The 21,239-nt window shown below is 52.7% G+C and overlaps 1 protein-coding gene across 1 annotated transcript in view; it reads right to left on the bottom strand.

Annotated features, from left to right (window-relative positions):
* The window catches only part of SFRP1 (secreted frizzled related protein 1), a 43,920-nt gene extending 26,460 nt beyond the window's left edge, over positions 1–17,460 (bottom strand). The window contains exons 1-2 of the mRNA XM_006078626.4: positions 16,683–17,460; positions 11,569–11,646 (exon numbers count right to left, since the gene is read on the bottom strand). Of these exons, the coding sequence (XP_006078688.1) occupies positions 11,569–11,646; positions 16,683–17,208 (604 nt within the window). The 5' untranslated portion in view covers positions 17,209–17,460. The remainder of the gene's footprint in view (positions 1–11,568; positions 11,647–16,682) is intronic.
* Between the last annotated feature and the right edge of the window lie 3,779 nt (positions 17,461–21,239).

Raw genomic sequence — 21,239 nt, 5'->3', positions numbered from 1 at the left:
TAACTCCTTTCCCACCCTCCTCTCCTGACATCAGGATGCCTTTCTTCACTGTCTGCTGTGCTGCGCTGTGCTTAGTCACTCAGTCATGTGTGACTCTTTGAGACCCCATGGACTGTAGCCCACCTGGCTCCTCTGTCCATGGGGATTCTCCAGGCAAGAATACCAGAGTGGGTTGCCATGCCCTTCTCTAGGGGATCTTCCCAACCCAGGGATCAAACCCAGGTCTCCTGCATGGCAGGTGGATTCTTTACCAGGTCTGAGCCACCAAGGACTGTCTGCAGTCATCTTCATTTCCTCCAGAGAAACACTCTGGATGTATCCAGCTCCCCTGTAGACCCTGCCCCTCCCATAGGCCTGCAAGTTAGAACCTGGCACCAAAGTGAGAAAACAGACAGACAAGCCTGGCCCTGGCCTATCTCATCCTCCAGGTCCTTGGATCTGCTGACCCGATAGGGTGCTGAGACCGTAGCAAGACACAGACACAGACTGAGGTCTGAGAGGCCCTCGTGGAGCCTGCAGGAGGGGACTTGCTCCACAGAGGGGTGTCCAGCAGCTGCTGAGGGTTTCAAATGCTTATTCCAGGTCCCATGTCTAGCTCTGCAGCCACAGACACAGAAATAGGGATTTCCTTCAGCCCTAACCCTAAGGGCTTTCCCAATGGCTCGCTTCCCTGGTGGCTCAGAGGGTAAAGCGTCTGCCTGCAATACAGGAGACCCAGGTTCAACCCCTGGTTCGGGAAGATCCCCTGGAGAAGGAAATGGCAACTGGCTCCAGTATTCTTGCCTGGAGAATCCACTGGACTGAGGAGCCTTGTAGGCTACAGTCCACAGAGTCGCAACGTGTCGGACGTGAATGAGCAACTTCACTTTCACTTTCTTTCACTTTCAGCCCTAAAGCCAGCTCCAGAAGCCAACTGGATTTGCAGTGGAAGACACATCAGTCGATGAACTCATTTTCCAAGGGCTCAGAGAGCACAGAGAACACATCTGAGGGACCCCCGGGAGGAAACGTCCCAGGGAAACCGCTCATAGAAGGGCTAAAGAAAACAGGAGAGAGAAAAATCCCTCTGGTAATCCCGCCTGAATGAGAGCAAGCCTGGTTTAGGGAAGCTGCTTCCTGATTTTTCCCCACTGCCAAAGTACTGTTTTGGAATCTCTCTCCAGCTCACACACATCCTTTCAGAATCTGTGGTGGATGATTCCCCTTAATTCCTGCCCTAAAGAAATACTCCTTTATTCCCCTAAGTATCTGCAGGCCTGGAAGATTTCATTTCCCGCACAGCAATCCCTGAAGAGTTGTTGAAGCAGCCAGCCTCCCACACCCGCAGCCCCTCCAACAGCAAGGGGTAAAAGACCAATGCCATCTGCTCTCAAGACTCAGCATGAGCGCAGACCCCCATCCGAAAGCCCTTGCAGGTGAACAAACGTCATCTCTTCTCGGGTCCTTGCTTCTCCTCCCTGACCCACCAGGGAAATCAGGGTTGGCAGGATCCAGGACAGAGCCTGGGTCACAGGTGGTGCCCACAGACACTTTCCAACTCAGCCATGCCACGAGGACCCCGACCAAGACCAGGGTGATCCAAAACCTCCAGCCTCTGGGGCTGAGAACAAGCAGCTGATAACTCAGCCCCTCCCTGAAAGGTCACTACAAACATCGGCTCAGGAAGACCCACAAGGCCTGGCTTCCCCCTGCTCCATCATCCCCATTCATCCGTTCATTCCCTCCCTCGCTCAGACAGGTCCCAGGCACACACACCGCCCTCACAGGGCTGGACCTGCCCCTTCCTTAATCCCAAATGAAGCCCCCCAGCCCCCAAGGAGCACAGCCAGAGACCCCTGGGAAGTATCTCAGCCTTCTGAGACCCTACTTCTAGCTCAGCAGAATCCACCAGGCACCACCCCCGACCACCACGCCCCAGCTCCCAAATCCTTCAACACACCCAGCCTCCTGCCAGTTGGGTTCAACAGGTCTCTATTTGCAGGGAAGCCTAAACTGGCCACTTCTGGGCAGGCTGTGAGTGCAAGGCAGGCGGGAGGGGCCAGAGGCTGGCCTGCTCCGAGCCAGGGAGGCCGCGGTGCCAGCACTAAGTGGCATTCGAGCCCCGGGAGGCCCACGATGTGGGGGCAGCTCCGGCACACACGTGGACTCTGGCGGCCCCACCGGCCAGGCTGCAAGGCCAGGGCCTCCAGGCTGTGGCGAGAGTGACAGAGCCGGTGACAGGCCGGGCCTCGGACACCGCAGAGCTGTAGCTCAAATATTTATCGTGTGCATCTGGCTTTCACACGGAATTTGCCAGTTACCAGTGTTTACCTTGGTAGAAATTCACGGGAAACCTTCGTCTGAACAGGCCCGGAGTTTATTTTACTGCCAGATAAACAACTTTCTTTGATAAATCATCCATGTGACAGTGTTCCTGAAAGACTAAACAAAGATTTCAAGTGCAATCTATAGGCCTTTGAGCAGCCTTCCAAAGCTAATGCATGTTTAATTGGCTGCTCCAAGCAGGCTGGGGCAGGGCGAGGGCCTGACGTCTCTTTGGCCACTTGCTCTCCTTTGAAAAATAAATACGGATGGGAGCTTCTGGCTCATTTCTGCAAAACTGGAAGAAATTAGCCAATATTTAAATGCTCGTTTGCTTCTGAATATGGCCTATGTTTTTGCTAAGGGCTGTGTATTTCACAAGTATCACAACTGCTGGGGGCAAAAATGTGAAAAACTACGCAGAGACAGTGCTTGGGAAAAGTAGACACACTAAGGGCCGAAAGAGCTCCCTTAGACTCAATACATTATGAGCAGAAAAACTCTTATCAGGAATAAGATTTCTAAAAATCACCCCAGAACAAAAGAACAAAGTTCTGTGGGCGTGTCCTGGGATTAGCAAAAACTCATTCCAAGCTCCATGTGCCCCGCGGTCATCATTGTCCGATGACTTCAGTCTTACAGTGCCTTTAGGGTGTCATTTAATTAAAGCCCGGACTGCCTAACTTCTAGTATGTATAGGGTTGCTTTTTGTTTGGTTTGTCTGGGTTTTGGTTTGTTTTTGGTTATGTGAACTTTAGCACCTTGAAGCCATGTCAAGCTTTTAAAAGTTCTCCTAAACGGGTTTTGTGCAAGGTCTCTCCTGTTTAATCCTCTACTAACCAGAAATCCATCAGGACATTCCATTCCATTTCCTAACACTTCATGCCAAGCAAGCTGATTTTATTAGCGCTCCAATCCTCCTACGGAGGCCAGTTTCCACCCTGAAATAATTCTTTCCAATAAGAAGAGATAATACTGGTCACGGCTGGAGCCACTGCCATGGTCCAGGAACTGAATCCACTTGACTGACCCAATTCCCTTCCCAACACAACCGCACAGGAACCACTGCCCACAGACGATGGAGACAGGCTCAGAGAGGCTAAGAGACTTCCTCGCGGTCACTCCGCATATAAAGGTGGGACTTCATCCCAGTCTGTCTGGCCCAAAGTTTATGTTCTTTCTCCTGGATGGCACGGCCCACCTCATGATAAAGAAACCAATGGATTACGGAGCCCCTTCCCTGTGTCAGGCACAGACATCAGTCCATTTATACCGGGCAGACTCTGAAAGCGCCCAGTGCCCCTTCCCGGAAAGCTTCCTCTCCCATTCCCGGCAGAATGGGAACGCGATGGGCATGAGGGAACATGAAGGTGGATGGGTGTGGAATCCGAACCGGCTACCCAGCTAAGAGCTGCTGGGAATAAAAACGGCAAGGGATGCCAGGTGGAGTGGCCTTGGGCCATCTGATGAGTAACGCCTTTATCTGAGTTTTATTTCCCTCCATCTGTAAGCTGACAGCCCGAGACGGGCTGATCTCTGAGGTCCCATCCAGCCCATCAGATCTTCACAGTGGCACAGGGGTACGGAGGAGGAGCAAGACAGCACCCGAGCAAATGGGTGGGCAGCCCGCCCATCCTCAGCTCATCCCTTACCCCCTCCTTCTGTACCCACCCCCAGAAGGCTCCAGGGAACACAGGTGAACTCGAGGGTAAACCCTTCCCTTGCCCCCCTACTTCTCCACGACTGTTTATATACACATCGAATGATAAGGAGGATACGATGCTAAGTGAAATAAGCCAGACCCGTAAAAGGACAAACAGTGTAGGCTTCCACTTACATCCAGCACCTGAAATCGTCAGAGTCCTAGAGACAGAAAATAGAGTCGGGGGCTCCGAGACCTGGGGGGTGGCGGGGGCGGGGCGCGGTGGCCAGTGCCTGGGTACAGAGTTTCAGTTTGGGATGAAGAAAAATAGTCAAAGAGGGACGGTGCTGTCTGTATCACAATGTGAACCTTTTTGATGCCACTGAACTAACTGTCCCCCAAACATGATGAAAACGGTGCATTTTATGTTATGTATATTTTATCACAGTGCAGTTTTGTTTTTGTTTTTGTTTTTTTTAAGGAGAGCAAGGCAGTGGATCGGAGCCACTCAACAGGAGAATCACGGGATGGAAGGTTGAAAACCACGTCAAGCGGCGCCCAAACCATGCAGTTTGGCAACTGACTGTCTCAAGAAATGACCTCGTTGGAGCTGCACTCATCACCGAAGAGGGGAAGCCGTCACGTCCTGAAGCAGCAGTGCCCCCACCTAGAGCACCAACCCAGCAGGATGCCAGCCACGGGAGAGCTAGCTGGAAACAGCTTCTGGAGAGGTTTCAACCCAGAGCCTGTGGGCTGCAGCCCCAGCTTCTCTGGTGAAGGGAGGCCTCGCCTGTTGGAGACAGAGGGCTGGGCTGGGTTGGGCTACTCCACTCTTGGCAGGACCACGGGGATGGACAGTCAGTGAGTCTGGTCGGTGTGGGGGCCCAGGCCTGGGTTCCGTACACCAGCTCATCTGCTCCTGAAAACCCATCCTGGGGTATCAGCTGCCACTTCGTGGGGAAACTGAGGCCTGGAGAGGTTCCGAGACTTCCCAGCATTGCCAGGTGTACGAACTGGGGCAGAAGGAGAAATGAACTCAGCTCCCAGAGTGCTACCCCAACCTGTGGATCCTGGCTTTTGAGTCTCTCAGTTCAGTATACGTCTTCAGGGTCAAACATGCTAAAGAAAAGTGTTGCTATGGACTTCCACCTCATCTAAGTACTTCCTGCCAGGAGACAATGAGATGTGCAGAAGGGGTGCTCACAGAGGGGAAAGTCGGCTCCTTTCCCAGCTTCTGCTCACAGCTCCTTGACATGGCTTCAGAGCGCAGAGTGGTACCCATCTGCCCGGGGACTGACGCCCCCAGTCAGGCCCCTAGCTCTCCACTTGGATCCATGGGTGAGCAGGGATTCACCATCACGACCCACCAGGCCCATTCAAGGGTGCTCGAAAAAAAAAAAAAGGGTGCTCGAGGGTTCAGCCATGGTCTCTGCACAGAACAAGCCACCCCCTGAGTCCCTGGAGGACTCAGGATGGACCGCAGGCTGAGAGTTGCCTTGCCAGGGCACTTAAAGGGCTGACTCTGTGTTTCCTTGAACATGAAACGCCACACAACTCCTTCCAACTATTACCAGATCTGTGGACGGGCTGTGTATTTTAGAGACTTTAAGGGACAACGAAAACCAGTTGCCTTCAGCCCAACAACTCCACCCCGGGGTTACCTTGCCATCATCTATGTGCTATTTAATTTTATTTCAACTGAGTAATGATAAATCAACTGAACTAGATTTTTGGATATTAGGGTTTTCTTTTGTTTTTGACATATACACTCAGTTACCCAAAACAGGGCATGTACTTTCCCTCAAACTTAATAAACAAATGCACATACTCGTTTGGAAAGGAGCTTTCTCCTTATATATATAAAAAAAAAAAGGCCATAAACAACAAGGTCCTACCGTGTAGCACATAAACCATAATGGAAAAGAATGTGAAAAATATATATACATGTATATATAAAAGTGTATATATGTATACTTATGTATATAAAGTATATATAATATACTTTATATATGAATCACTTTTCTGTAAAGGGGAAATTAACTGCTGCTGCTAAGTCACTTCAGTCATGTCCGACTCTGTGCGACCCCATAGACAGCAGCCCACCAGGCTCCCCAATCCCTGGGATTCTCCAGGCAAGAACACTGGAGTGGGTTGCCATTTCCTTCTCCAATGCATGAAAGTGAAAAAATAAAGTGAAGTCGCTCAGTCGTGTCCGACTCCTAGCGACCCCATGGACTGCAGCCCACCAGGCTCCTCCACCCATGGGATTTTCCAGGCAAGAGTACTGGAGTGGGTTGCCATCGCCTTCTCCAGGAGAAATTAACACAACACTGTAAATCAGCTACACTTCTTTTTTTAAAAAAGAAGAAAACTGAAAAACAAAACCAATGCTCCATTTTTTGCCTACAAGGTGCACTTACTGCCAGAACAATATCATTTGTCTATTCTCCAAGTTTCCATAAGAACTAGTAGAATCTAATAACAGCCAAAAACGAGGATAGACAATGGTTAGGTCAAGAAAAAAAAAAAAAAAGGCCACCCTGTACAAAGAGTTGAAATGTAAGTCTAAATTATCCCAATTTGTATTCATCTGGGGATATTTTAATATTAAATAATTTTAATATCATTTTTCTCACTTAAATACAGCCCAATCTTATGATTTAAATGTACTTGTGCCCATTTAACAATTGTGAATGTTCAGGAAAGGCACTTTATGCACACTGTAGAAAATCTAGGATTTATACTCAAACGTGTACTTCCTATTGTAATATTTTTGGAGTTAAAAATTCCTATATTCATCTATCTTGGTGGATTTTCAGATGATGCATCCTAAAATCAAGTTGTAGTTACTTAACAGAAAATAAGCTGGAAATTAAACCACTTTAAAAAAAAAAAAAAGGCCAGTTTCCATCTCCCAGTCATATCGTGTCATCCATACATGAGTCCAACAAACTTTTATTTTATGCCTACCGTGGAACTGTGCAATCACCGATCTAAGTACACACAGGCCTTATTTTGTTCATTCTAAGACACAGATTCTTTTCACATTTTAACACGAAGGATGTGTCCCTCTGTAGGCAAGGCATCGCACATGTGATGGATGGCGCATCTTGCTATCAATGGGTGTCTTACAGTAGGTAAAATATGGTACCAGAGACAGACCCTGCTCTCAAGCAGCTTACAGACGCTGCAGTTACCCTCCTGGCAGCTACATCTCCTCCTCTGCAGGAGGAAACCCAAGGTTTGGCTTGGAAAGGCTGAGCCTACTTTTTGCAAGTAATCAAACATTCCGAGTAAAACTTTGCGCCTCCAAACAGTAGCCCAGCCAAGACACCTTGAAAGCAGAATGAGGCAGAGTGAGAACAAATTGGTGAAGGTCCAGGCACCGCCGAGAATGTTCTTCTAGGAAATACTCCCAAATGCTAACGGTGAGAGCCTTTTTTTTCTTTCCTCTTTGACTCGGTTTAGTGTTGCAATGTACAGTTTTACTCTTTATGAGGAAACATATAAATGAAAAAAAAAATGTTCAGAAGGCAAGAAAAATGTCTAGGGGGGCCAAGAAATCTTTTTCCACAGCCAGAAAATACTGGACTAACAAAGCAGCCACCTGAAATCTCAGAAAAGAAGCCAGCACAAGAGGAAGCTGTGAACTATCTTAGCAGAAGTATATGATGCTTTCTGCCCATTTCGACCAGAAAAGCTTAAGGGTGTTTACGGATCCAGAAGCTCGAGAGAGTGGCCAGAGCAGGGATGGGGGTGGGGCGGGGGGGCGGAGGGGAGGTCCTAGCCCCCCGTCATAAATCAGACCCTCCCATCCCCTGGGATAAGCTGGGCTGAAGGAAAGATGGTTATGGGTGCTGAGTTGTTAACAGCAGGATTACTAAGTGTGGCAGCTCGCAAATAATATATTGACCCCGTCGAAGAGAAAACAGCGGCACCCTGTTGTCACGGAGCAGGAAAAGCAGAGCCAGAGCAAGCGGCGGGGGCCAGGCGTCCTGAATGGAGCCCAGCAGGCACCCTGGCCGCCAAGCTGAATTCAGAACCTCTTCCCCGGCTAACTTTGGGCTGCCACACATCTGGGACTTGATCCGGGCTGATCCAGCTGCATTCCTGAGCATCAGCCCACAGGTGTTTCTACTGAGGCTTTTCCCTGTCGGTAAGGGGGGGAAAAATGTACTCTCAACTGCGGAGGTACAGTGTAGGGGTGGAGAGAACCAGTGGGCAGGCAGAGCTGCCAGAGAGTTACAATCGCACCTCCCGGGGAGGTGGTAATAGGCCGGGTAAGGAGTCGGAGGATGACCGCTGGCAGGAGAGGGCTCGGGAGTGCTGACCCCGAAGGAATGGATCCCTTGTTCCCCGAGCTCCCAAAGAGCCTTCCAACAAGCTGATGTCTTCCCACCGGGGATGTCAAGGCCGTTTAATGCAAAGTTTGATCCCTCGAGTGGGGAGTAAAGCATTCTTTTTCTTCTCGGCTGTGTATCAGCTTGCCTCGCTGCATTTCTTTGTCTCCTAACTGAATCCCATCAGCGTGGCTGACTGCCTCCCTCACTTGAAATGCACTGAGCTAGGAAACAAGTTTCTCAACAAGGCTGCATTCTCCAGGGTGCTGAGAAGGGCAGAGCTGAACTCAGCCCCTGCAGAGAAAGAGAGAGAGAAAAAAAATCCTCTCTATTGCCTTATGAGAATACAATACACACACACACACACAAACCATAAAAGTCTCTCCTGCATCCAGATAGGGAAGCCTGGCATCCAGCCCCGACGCTGTTCATCTTAAGTGGAAAAGGCAGCGTGTCAGAAAGAGAACACCAGGGGAGCAGGTCATATTCCTTCTTTGTGAAATAAGTGGACTTGATAGGATGACCCAGAGGACCCAGGAGAACTCCAAAGTTCTAGGCACTCAAGAAGGAAACCATCTTTGGGAGAAAGGAACACAGTCTGAAACTGCTAATCAGATTGGCCAAGCCCAGACTGGTTATTAAAATAAGAGACACTCCTGGTGCCTGCACACTGCAGGGAGCAGGTGGCCAGCCGACCCAGCAGGGACCTACTGGCACCCACTGCGGCGTGGGGAGGATTCATCTCCCCAGGTGGGTTATCCTAGCCCCCTGAGACCCTTGCCCTTCACTCAAAGATCAGCTTTCCCATTCACATTCTTTCCCAAGGTTTGCCTCTTCAGCCTACACCTAGGGAATGACTCTAGATTAACGAGCTGCCACAAAGACCCTCAACAAACTCAGGTTGGCGAGTTCCAGGGAATCAGAGCAGAAAGACAACCGATTCTCTTCCCAAAGCGCCAGAACATCCTTTGCCCTGCATCGCCAACAGCGCCCCTTTCAGGCGGCGAGTTATATGACTCCATGATTCCCCAGGAAATGACCGATTTCATGTGTGGTCAGAGTTAAAAATGAAATTTTTTAAAATTAAATCTTCAGCTATGCTAGGTCCAATTTGGGTACATGTAGTCTAGCATAGAGCTCTGAGCTCGAGAAATGCTGAATGACCGACTGGACGCATGAATCAGTGACCGGACTCCGCCTCCTTCGCACACTGGTCCCGGGAGATGGGATCCCAGCGTCAAGCATCCGCTCATACACCACCTTTCAGAGATGGCTCTAATAGGATTCCCCGGATTTGCTGAAACATCAGGGAGCCAACTTCTCAGAGTGTGGTGATTTACACTATCAGAAGGGGGTCGGTGAAATCTAAATGCAGCGGCTGAGTATTATCCAACCCCTCCGCCCCACCCCCTCCCACTCCCACGCACCCCCCACCCACCCCCGCCCAAGGAAGGATGCTTTGGGATCACGGCTGCATGCAAGCTGATTCTTCCTGTCCCTCCCCCCTACCCTTTGCAGCAAAAGGTTTCTGGTGAGGACTTCTGAGGGATTTTATTTATGGTCTTTTACTCAATGCCCAAATGCCTCTTTGGGAAGGAATCTTGCGCCATCTGTGGAAGGAAAGCTTGTCACTCCGACAGGTTAGGGCCATGCAGACCCGCCAGCCTCGTGGGCGTTGGGGTCCCCTTGATGGAGTAAGAATGTGAGCCTCAGGAAGCAAGTATCACCCCGGTCGGACAGAAGGAGGGTCATCAGAGTTTGCCAACACTGCTGCGGGTGCTCTCTTGCAATTTATTTGAAATTCATTTAAAATGGCAAACAGAAGAAAGGATGTGACTCAAATACAAGCAGCAGAAGGCAGGGCAGACAAACCTTCCTAGAGCTCGTCCACCAAGAACCAAAGAGGCAGGTAGAAATACTTAACGCAGAAATAGGGCATGAAAAACGTGTGCATTCTCAAGGAGCTCTCTGGGCCCACTCCTGCCTGCAATCACAGTGACAAGTACCCTTTCCTTCAGCGTCAGTGTGTGCACCTCTCCAACGGCACTTTGTCAGCCTAAGGCCCGTTTATGTGCATTACTACACATGGTTAATGAAAACCCACAACAGGTAGCCCTGAATGCACATAAAGATTTCTTTTACCTATCATTTACACTTTTCCTGGGAGGAATTCTGAAAGAGATCCAGCCTCAGGGACACCATGGCTGGGATTGTGAGAACCTCTCCTTAGCAAAACAGCCCTGAGTATTAAGTCACTCATTCGTGTCTGACTCTTTGTGACCCCATGGACTGTAACTCACCAGGCTCCTATGTCCATGGAATTCTCCAGGCAAGGATACTGGAGTGGGTTGCCATGCCCTCCTCCAGGGGATCTTCCCAACCCAGGGATCGAACCCAGGTCTCCTGCATTGCAGACACTCTTTACTGTCTGAGCCACCAGGGAAGCCCATGACATGTTTCCTGGGAGGAATTCTGTAACAAATCCAGCCTCGGGGACACCGTGGCTGGAATCGTGAGAACCTGTCCTTAGCAAAACAGCCCCGGCCGCCTCTATTTTATACATCAGCTCCATACAAAATAGTAGCAGGCTGAAGGGAGCCGACCCTTCAAAAGGATGCAGTTCATGTCTACTTTTCCAGAGGACATACTTTCGAGGTGTCTGAGGCTCTGTCTTCTGAGGAGCAGAAGACAGGGACCACCCTTGAAAGGTCACCTGAGATCAGGCCCCGGGCCCACATCCAGCCCTCTTCCTGGGGCTGCAAATGTGGACCCAGAATTCCCTTTTAACCCAGAAAGATTTGGGAAGAAGGGAGGGAAATTCCCCCCACTGTGGGGATGTCATTTTACTTGCCAGGAAGTTCCTGAGAGCCCCTGCCCCCAGGGCCCTAAACGCCAATGACCCCCCTCCCGGATCCTGGGCGGCATGGTGCTGACACCTAGGGGTGGATGGAAAAACAGCCATGCGGGAAGCCAGCCCAGCAGCCTGGTTTTTCCCCAGCTCACCCCAAATCTGCCTCCCTCTATGCCCAGAGAAGGTCCCCCCAAACCCATCCAGTGATCCCACACACGGAAAGGCAGAAGCCAAGTTTGTCTTTTCATAAAAAGAAGCCAGTTCCCCACCCTATCTAGTCTCCCATCAGCCTGAGAAAAGCAGCTGTCTGGGGAGGATGGAGGGAGAACACGTATCTCCAAAAAGAAGCTCCGAAAGGCTCTGCTCCAGGGACGCAGACCAGGAGGAGCCAGGGACGCCCAACCTCCCGGAGGCAGCCAGGGCTGCTTTCTTACCAAACTCGCTGGCACAGAGATGCTCGATGATGGCTTCAGATTTCAGCTCGTTGTCACATGGAGGACACACGGTCGTGCCTAGGAAAGGAAAGGGGAGGACAGGAGCTGAGTGATGGGGGGCAAGGATGCTGGAGGAACTGCCCCCGGGGCAGACAGAGATCAGCCTCAGGACCAGGCTGGAAGGGGGTGACAGTCTTCTGGAATTTCTGAAAGGCAATCCCAGAAAAGACGAGTCCTGGAAACCCAGGCAGACATCAAGTTCCTTGAAAATTCAGGGACTAGAGCTACTGAAGAAGGAAATGGCAACCCACTCCAGTGTTCTTGCCTGGAGAATCCCAGGGACGGGGGAGCCTGGTGGGCTGCCATCTATGGGGTCGCAGAGTCGACACAACTTCACACGACTGAAGCGACTTAGCAGCAGCAGCAGAGCTACTGAATCTAGTACAGCTATTCAGATCAACATTATCTGGGGCTGAATGGGGCGGGTCCTGTGAATCGTGTCTTGAGGTGGTGGGTCCCTGGGAAAAGCTGACTTGTAACCAAACACCTCTATCAGAGTTTGTTTGTTTGTTTCCTGTTTTCTCCTCTCCCCTTGAAATACCTGCCTGATTCCTGCCCTATTCGTGTTCCCAAACTCCCCGATCCATCTGACCAGCTCTCCATGAGCCAAGAAAGAAAATCAGCCAAATTCACAAAGCCCAACCAAGGCTCTGAATGCCCCTGTCCAGAAGGGCTGCTGCAGCGAGATCCTGCGGGGCGGGGAGCAGGAGGAGCTGGGTGGGGGCTGGGGGGGCATCACCAGCCCTGCTGCCAAATGGAAGGACCGAGTGGGACAGGGAGACCCTCTGTTGCGTTTTCACACGGTGAAGTACTTTGAAGAGGAGGTGTGTGTGCCGCAGGCATGGGGGGAACTGGAGGCGACTAGGCCCCAGGGGGAGGAGGCTTTGGAAGCCAGGGCCAGCGGATCCTCCCGGCCAAATGCTGCAGATGCTGGAGGGGCCCCTCCCCTGGTAAACGGCCTCCTGTGGAAGAGCTGGGAGAAAACCACGCAGTGGAATCGCCAGAAGGGGAGGTGGCTTGTCACCGCCGCCGCCACTATCCCCCCGTCAGCATCAGCATCGCCTCCATCATCTATCAGACGTCTTGGAGTTTTATCCAGGATGTAGGAAAGCTTGGGCACATCTTAAGGGGCTTCCATCCAGCACAGTAGCAGAGGCCATGAGCTTTGGGAAAGTCACAAAGGAGGACGGTGTGCTGAGCACCTTCACTCCCATTAAGGCTCTTCTTCCTCCCCCTCCCTCTCTGTGGCTCCTACGGCAGCATCTCCTTCACCTTGGAGCACTTCTGTGGTCCAGAGAAATGGGCAGAGCCTCCCATGGCAGACAGGGAGTCAGCTAAAGCACTCCCGGGCCGGTGCTGCCCCCCGGGACACAGCTGGTCCCCAGCGCCCGGGACGGGGTGCCTGACCACGCCCCGCTTCCAGGCAGGGTCCCTGTGAGGCCCAGCAGAGGCCATACGCTTTCGTCTTTGCTGGCAGACCCCTCTCCCACCTTGATGCTGGGCCCAGGGCCACGCGCCATCCAGACTCCTTCGGCAGCAGGACCACTGCTGCTCTCCAAGCAGAAGACGGTAGGACTATCTTTGGACCCAGAGCCTGGAACTGTGCTTCTCAGCCGGAACTTAAGATCAGATTCCAGAGATCGTGTTTCTGACAAAAGGGAAACACTTTCCCGGAATTGTGCAATCTGATTCTGGCTTCCATGGGGAGAAAAATGGAAAGGAAGTCCCACCATATATAGGAAGGACCATGGTACCTGCCTGGGGAGTGTGGACTGTGCTGGGGGGCTTTCCTTGTTTGGGTTAAAAAAATTTTTAATGGAAGTTATCACAGGGCAAAGTTCAATGACTATAATCTGGCCAAACAAGCGGCAGGGCAGGACTATCCGAATGCAAACATGGGGTGCCCTCGGCTCACTCACACCACCTGGCTTGGACGCCCTGAGTTCCCCGACTTGACTGCAGCCCAGGGCTCTGCACACCACTGGGCATTGTTCTCAGTCCTATCGCCACGTCTGGCCCTCAGCGACCCCCGGGGGGCAGGAGGTGGCTGGGATGAGCTCAGTGTATTTTCCCCAGCCCGCCTCAACTTTTCTCACAGCCAGCTCTGAAGGGCAATATTAATTTGTGGCCTCTCTAGATTGTGCCGGGGCGGGGGTTGCGGGGGGCAGCAGGCAGCCTGAGCACAAAAAGTCAAACCCACCCAGTCATCCATCAGAGAGGCAGGACGAAATGGCTGTTTTTAGACGCATTTAAAATGTTTCAAGTGAAAGAAGCAAAAACCAAAAGGTGTTGTGTTTCATCAATATTTAAGGGGAAGAGGAGTGCAACACTGGAATCAGAAACACGTGGGTTTTTTTTTTAATCAATGCACACGCATGCACACAATACACACACACACACACACACACACACACACACACATACACACACAGCAGGTCTTCCCTGGCCAGCTCCTCAATACAGGGAAGGGACCTTAAGGAAGGCTCTAGGGAAGAATGAGGCACCGTGGCCTCTGCAATCTGTGCCTGAAAGTCAGGCTGACTGAACGCACAACATGCCTAAACAACAACAAAATAAAACTAAAAGTATGTGCTCGCTCACAGAGCTTGAATCAGTAAAACCTGGCAGGGAGGAGGAATGACAATGTATCGGCCTGAGAGTGCATGGGTCTAATGCAAGTGCAAGATTGAGAAATAACTTCTCTGGAAAAAAAAAAGAAGTGCCTCTCCCATAATCAATGCTGAAGCAGCTTGAGCCTCGGCTTTTTGGGGGTGCAGGGGAGCCTCCTTTGACTCATCTCATTATCAAGTTGATCTTAAATGATGTGTGGCCCCAAAGGCCGGCCCCAGTACCCTAAACAGTACTTGCTCCCGTATGTGAACAGAAGCCAGCCAGCCGGCATTCAGAGACATGTCACTGCTTTGAAAATCCCATTTTAATTTTACAGAATAAAAAGAAAGAATAAAAGTCGGGCATGTGGACTTGGTCACCTCCAAAAGTACCAGTTCTTATTCTGGAGGCACGAGCCATAAGGGATGAGGACCAGGAGTCTGGTCTCTCCCCCCGACCTGCGTGCACACACACACATCCCTCCCACTTCCAGGCTCAGCTGACAGCAGGGGCCACGCAGCCCCAGGGGACGCCTTTTGGGGGTTCCTCCCACTGAGGGGGCTGCAGTCCCAGGTAGGAGCAGTGCCTCCAGCAGAACCTGTCACCAGAAACACGGTGGGGAGAACCAGGTCCCAAGTTCCACCCCTGACTGGTCCCTTCGCTGTGTGGCTGGTCCAGTGGGCTACCTGAGCACTTCTGGGATGGAGAGGGGAGGGGAGATGGTGCAAAGGGGAGACTTTGGGAGGGGGCCAAGGCGGGCAGCAGCCAAGGAGTAAATGGCTCCAAGAAGACAGCATGGATTTTGGTCTCCCTTCCCTCAACCACCCCTGCTTCTGGGGGGGTGGGGGGGGTGTCGAGCCAAGAGGATTCTTGTCCATGCATAAGGAGGCACCCCAGCCAGTCCCCCCACCTGCCAGTCCCCCTCAGAAGGTTTCTGTTGCTGCTTGTACCAGACAAGGGCAGTTGGGGGTGGGCTCTGCCCCAGCAGAGCTGGCTGAGGTCTCTGGGGGTAGGGCTGGGCTTCTCTCCCAGGAGAGGAGAAGGAAAATCCCATGGGTTCTATCCAGACAGAACACCAAGGGCTTAGTCTGCTCCAGGTACTAGCAGCATCTCCCTGAAGGTAAACCCTGTGCAGACCTCCAGAAAGGGTGAGCACGGGGCCCAGACCTCGGGCTGTTGCCCTGTCCACCCACCAAGCCCATCTCCACATCCCCCACTCTGGACTTATCTCCGCCCTTCCTGAATAAGCAAAGGCATTCAAATTTCAGGGTGCCCTTCCCCGGACTACTCCACCCTCATTCTGGGGAGCCTGCCCCGCAGGAGACATTCCTCCTCTGGCATCACTTGGAGACAAGCTGAGCCAGCAAGCAACAGGTTTTTCCACTCCCCCCCCAACCCCCCCACCCCACCACACACACACACCTTAAGCCCTTTCCTCAAAAGCCCTAGAGACGCCGGCCCTATGCTGGGTGCCCTGGGCACACAGCTCTCCACCTCTGATCACTGGCAGCTCTTTGAGCCTCAACTCTGCTTCCGAAGAAATCGGGGTTGAATTCATTCCTCTCAAAGTCAGGCGAGGGTGCTGGGGTGTTGATTTATTGGGGATTTTCTTTTCTTTTTTTTTTTTTTTTTTTTTTTTTTGGCTTGTTAACTTGTTTTGCTCTGTCTTGTGGCCTGGGGGTGGGGGGTGGCGGGGTGATGTGCCTTCCTCCCCCGTCAAGAGCTGCCCTTTACCAGGGAGGGGGTTCTGAGAACAACCTCCTGCCCTTCCCCGGGGCTGTTAGGAAAGTCTTCAATTTGCGGTCCCGCTCCCCAAGGAGAGCAGAACAATGAGCTAATGACAATTTTATCTTCCTAATTACCTGAGGATTTGTGTGAATGAGAGAAGCAGGGGGTATGCAAGGATGGGGAGAAGTCTTTCCCAACCACCCCCCTCCCTCAAGTCTCCCGAAGCTGTTACCTAAAAGGAGGAAACAGCCTTGCAGTTTCTAAACTTTTTTTCTCGGCTTCTTCTGCACCAGTCCGGGAGCTACTTGGCTGAATGACTAGCTAAGAAAAGCGATTTAAAAAAGAAAATCCTCCTCGAACCTAAGAATATAAACAAAGCTGCACCTTAGCATTTGCTCGGCCCTCCAGAGCTTCCCAGATTTAGAGTTTGGGTTGTGTTTCCCGCCCCCAGCCCAGGGGGCATCTCTTCTACGGGGTTCAAAGCTCCGATGGGGACTCGGTTCCCTCCCAGGGGAGAAAAGCACTCTCCTGGGACCCGGAGCTAAAGCTTTGTTTCCTGGAAACTGGATTCCCAGGGCAGCGGCTCCACGACCCGCAGCGGGTGCGCGCGCGGGGCTGCCCAGCCGGGCACCACCTCGGACGTCTCGAGGCCGTCGGGCAGGGCCGAGGGCACGTCCCCCAGGCCCGGGGCGCAGCCCGGGGGACCCTCGCCTCACCTTGGGGCTTGGAGGCCTCGGTGGCGTTGGGCGGGGTCATGGCGATGCAGACGTCGCCCTCGGGAAACTTGTCGCACTTGAGCATCTCGGGCCAGTAGAAGCCGAAGAACTGCATGACCGGCTCGCACGAGTCGCGCACGGCCTCGCAGAGCCAGCGGCACGGGTAGATGGGCCGGTCCAGGCAGACGGGCGCGAAGAGCGAGCACAGGAAGACCTGGGTGCCGATGTGGCAGTTCTTGTTGAGCAGGGGCACCCAGCTGCTGGCCTGCTGCTTCACCTCGGCCATGGTCTCGTGCTCCAGCAGGTTGGGCAGCACCATCCTCTTGTAGCCCACGTTGTGGCACAGCCGCAGGTCGGCCGGGATGTCCACGCACTGCGGCGGCTTGGTGTAGAAGCGCCCGCTCTGGTAGGCGCCGATGTCCGACTGGAAGCTCACGTAGTCGTACTCGCTGGCCGAGCCCGCGGCCAGGAGCCCGGCGGCCAGCGCCAGCAGCGCGCCCGCCGCGGCCCAGCGCCCGTCGCCCATGCTCGGCGCCCCGGCCCCCGCGACGCGGGGCGTCCTCGGTGGTCTCCCCGCGCGCGTCCCGCCGCGAACTTGCAGGAGCCCACCCGCCCCACGGCTCCGGGGACAAAAGGCGCCGTCCGCACCCGCGCCCAACTGGGCGGCCGCGCGCTCCTGCCCGGCGCTGGCGGGGCAGCCCAGGAGAGCTGCGCGGGGAGGCGAGCGCGCGGCCCGAGTGCAGCCCAGGCGCCCGAGGCGGCGGGACCCGAGTGCCCGGCGCTCCCGCGGCCGAGCCCTCCGAGCCGCGCCGGCCAATCAGCGCCGGCCGCCGGGAGCGCTCCGGGCCCGCCCGTCAGTCACCCGCGCCGCCGGCCAATCGGCTCGCGGGCGGGAGGGCTCGGCTCCCCAGAACTCAGCGCAGGTCAACACCCCTTAAAAACAAAACCAAAAAAATAAATAAAAGAAGGAAGAAGGGAGGGAAAACGAGGAAAAGACAAAAAAAGAAAGAGAGAAAGAAAAAAGGAAGGGAGAGAGGGGATGGAGAGAAGCGTGCGGAGGGTAAAAAGGATGCGCAACGCTGCAGCTAGCTTGAGTCAGATCTCAGGAAAGCAAGGACGCTTAACAGTACTTGCAAGTCCATGAGCTAATCGAGACTTTTTTTTTTTTTTTTTTTTTTTGGTCACTTTTCCCTAACTTAACGCAGCAGCAGACTGCTTTCTCGGTGTTGTTCTCTGTGGCTGCAGTACGGAGAGCGGCCGTTGCCGACGGACCGGGGCTCAGGAAGGCTGTAGCGGGGGAGGTCTGCCTTTCCATCCCCAGCCGGTGGGGCTCGGCTCCCGCGAAGACCCGGGGAAGGTGGAGTCCGGCTGTTTGCTGGCTTTAAAAGGCAGCTGCGTTTCCAGGTGAGACAACCAGATGATGGCCCTCCGACAGTCCCGAGGCAGTGTGGAAGGGAAGGGTGCGCACAAAGGTGTTGATTTGGGGAGGACAATTGGGGTTTTTTTTTTTGTTTTGGTTTTTTGTTTGTTTTTGTTTTTTTTTTTTAAGAAAAAGAAGGGAAAAAAGAGCCCTGCTCAAGGCCCAGCCCGACAGCACGTCTGTGTGTGCACGCATATGCACATTGACATGTTTGTGGTCTAGAAAGCCAAAACATTAAAAACACATGTGCACTTATCAGCGTGGCTTGTGTAAATATCAAGTCCATCACTCAGGCACACATGCTACACTCAGAGCCGGCCCAGGAACCTCAAGTCAAAAACCAAGGGTTCCTGTTCAGACAGAGGCGAGAGAAAAGTCCCAGCAGAAACAGCCCATTCTTTCCATCCAGCCCACTCCCCACACCCCTCCTCCACCACCCCAGAACAGAGGGTGGTCCCCCTGCCACCCTCCGCCTCAGAGTCCCTGGGGATTCTTTGTAATGAGGCCCAAGCTCCAGAGAGCTAGGAGTGTGACCACGACCAACTCCAGGGACAGGCAAGAGCAACAGCTGTCCCTGAGGTTGGCTGGGTCTCCACACTGCTTGTGTCCCGAAATTTGGGGTGGAGAAGGGGCGCAGAGAAAGCTGTAGACCGCATCTGAGTGGCGTGGCACTACCCCAGGTGGCAAATGGGCCACCAAGCCCAGAGCTGAAGGCAGACACCAGAGGAGGCGCTGCCTTGCTGGGGGAAGCTGACTTTGGACCCTGCAGACCAAATTTCTTGATGGACAGATTCCAAGTCAAACGACTGGAGTTTTTCGATGAAGAGAGGCTCTTAAAGCAGTCCTGCGCCTAAAGATATAGTGATGCCACTGTGCACCCAGGGAATGTGTGCCGGTGGTCAACTTCTCCATCACTTCTAAGCTGATGAAAGGTGCTCTAAAGCAAGAGGGGCAATGCGGAGGGAAAGAGATGGGGGAAGAGCAAGACTCCTTCGGGTGGCAAAGGGTTAATCCCTAAACAATTGGTAATGCTCAGCCCAGAAGCTGGGGAAGACATTCCTCACAGACAGAGAAGAGACCACAGGAAACCAGGCAACTGTGTCTCAATTCAAGGGGCAGTTAGAGAAAAATGCAGTTTGGTAGGGGTCCTTTTCTCTCCTAGAGGCAGGCCCTCGGTCCCAAGGCAAATGTGTCTGTTTACTCACTGCCTGCAAAGAGTTGTGTTAGCAGATAACATCCTGTCAGCTCTGCATGCAGGCTTCGCCCTGCCCTCACTCATGTCTGGACTGTTTCCCCAGATGGTGGAAGGGCCTGTCTGTCCCATATGAAAATTCGGGAAATTAGTTCAGGGGATGGCTCCTCCACCAGTCCTTGGGGGTCTCGAGGCAGCAGTAAATGTCACAGTTCCATTCATGGGAGGGCCTAGCCTAGGTCTGGTTTTTTCCAATTTATCCCCAATCAGTCTCAGTGAGAGGGCTTTTGGGGCACCCAGGGACATGACTGTCCCAAGAAATATAGGGGGTATGAGAGCAACTAAGCCGCCAGAATCTTAAACTCAGTGCATTTCTGGCTCCTCCCAAATCCCAGCTGGAAAGGCAGGGCTCAAGTCTCAGTCCCACTGACAGACTTGAACCCACACCGAGGCTAGGCTTCTACGGTCTGCAGTGCTTAGAGTCATTCCATGGACGTCCCTGGTGGTTCAGAATCTGCCTTCAATGTGGGAGACCTTGGGTTCCATCCCTGGGTTGGGAAGATCCCCTGGAGGAGGGCATGACAACCCACTCCAGTATTCTGGCCTGGAGAATCCCCATGGACAGAGGAGGCTGGCGGGCTGCAGTCCACGGGGTTGCAAAGAGTCAGACATGACTGAGCGACTAAGCACTGCACAGGATTCTGGAGAATGACTGCCAGCCCCAGTCAGTTCTCATACTGTAAGACAGCACCACGCAGTCCTAAACACTCCGTATTTTAGAGGTGAATGCAGTTGTTGGGGTTTTGTGAGGGGCAGGGAGGGGGAGTTGTCCTTTGTCATGTTGTCAAATTTTGCACTTCAAAGCCCAGTCTCCCTTCCCCTAGGCAAGAATTTGTGTGTGTGTGTGTGTGTGTGTGTGTGTGTGTAGAGGAGAAAGTCCTAGAGCAAAGATTCTTTAAACATGTTATTGACATGACAGAGATCTCGGAAACCAGCATTCTCCAGAATGGGATCAGGAACCAGGAGACACACCTTTCCTTCTTGAATGAACAAAAATATACCTTCACATTTGTGTTTTTCATTTCAAAAAAGTTCTTATTTTTCCCACCCTACCAGATGCCTGTACAAGAACATCAGAAGTACGTCCCCTATTGCCTCAAGTCCCCAGCTTAAGGAGGCATTCTTCAGCCTCCCCATCGCCCGAAGCTGATGGTCAGGCCAAGCAGGATCACTGTGGGGCCTCCCAGCACCTACACCCAGAGATCCTCCCTGCCCTTTGCCAGAAAAACAGCAGTTGGGACCCCCTGGTGATCCAGTGGTAAAGACTTCCCACTTCAACTGTAGGGGGCAAGGGTTCAATCCTGGTCCCTGGTCTGGGAACTAAGATTCCATGCTACATGTTACAGCCAAAAAAAATAGAAGAAGAAAAACAAGAAGGTGGGGAAAACTTCCCGGCAGGTTTTGTTCTATATATATATATATATATATATATATATTTTATGTATTTATTTATTTGTGTCAGGTCTTCTAGTTGTGGCACGCAGGCTTAGTTGCCCGGCAGCACATGGGATCTTAGTTCCCTGACTGGGAACTGAACCTGCATCCCCTGCATTGCAAGGCAGATTCTTAACCACACACTCCCAAGAACTACACTCGGCGTCCTCTCAGTCAGCCAGGAGTGGGACACCAGGACGGAGGGGAGGGTGTCCTGCCTGTGGCTGGGCGGTGATGGGTCTGTGGCCATGTGGAGAAAAGCATCCTGACCCAGAGTCAAGAAACACAGGGTGTGGCTCCAGTTCTGCTTCTTGTGGCTGGGCGACTCACACTCACACTCAACTCATCTGTAAATCGCAGCAGTTAATGCCTGCCCTGCTCCCTCAGGAGGTACCATCTGTGCATTCTCAGTGTCCAGTGTCACTGAGGTTCACAGTTAGGCTTCTAAGGT

This window comes from Bubalus bubalis, chromosome 1, assembly GCF_019923935.1.
Source record: "Bubalus bubalis isolate 160015118507 breed Murrah chromosome 1, NDDB_SH_1, whole genome shotgun sequence".
In the NCBI taxonomy this organism is placed as follows: domain Eukaryota; kingdom Metazoa; phylum Chordata; class Mammalia; order Artiodactyla; family Bovidae; genus Bubalus; species Bubalus bubalis.
This window is presented reverse-complemented; position numbering and strand designations above follow the sequence as displayed.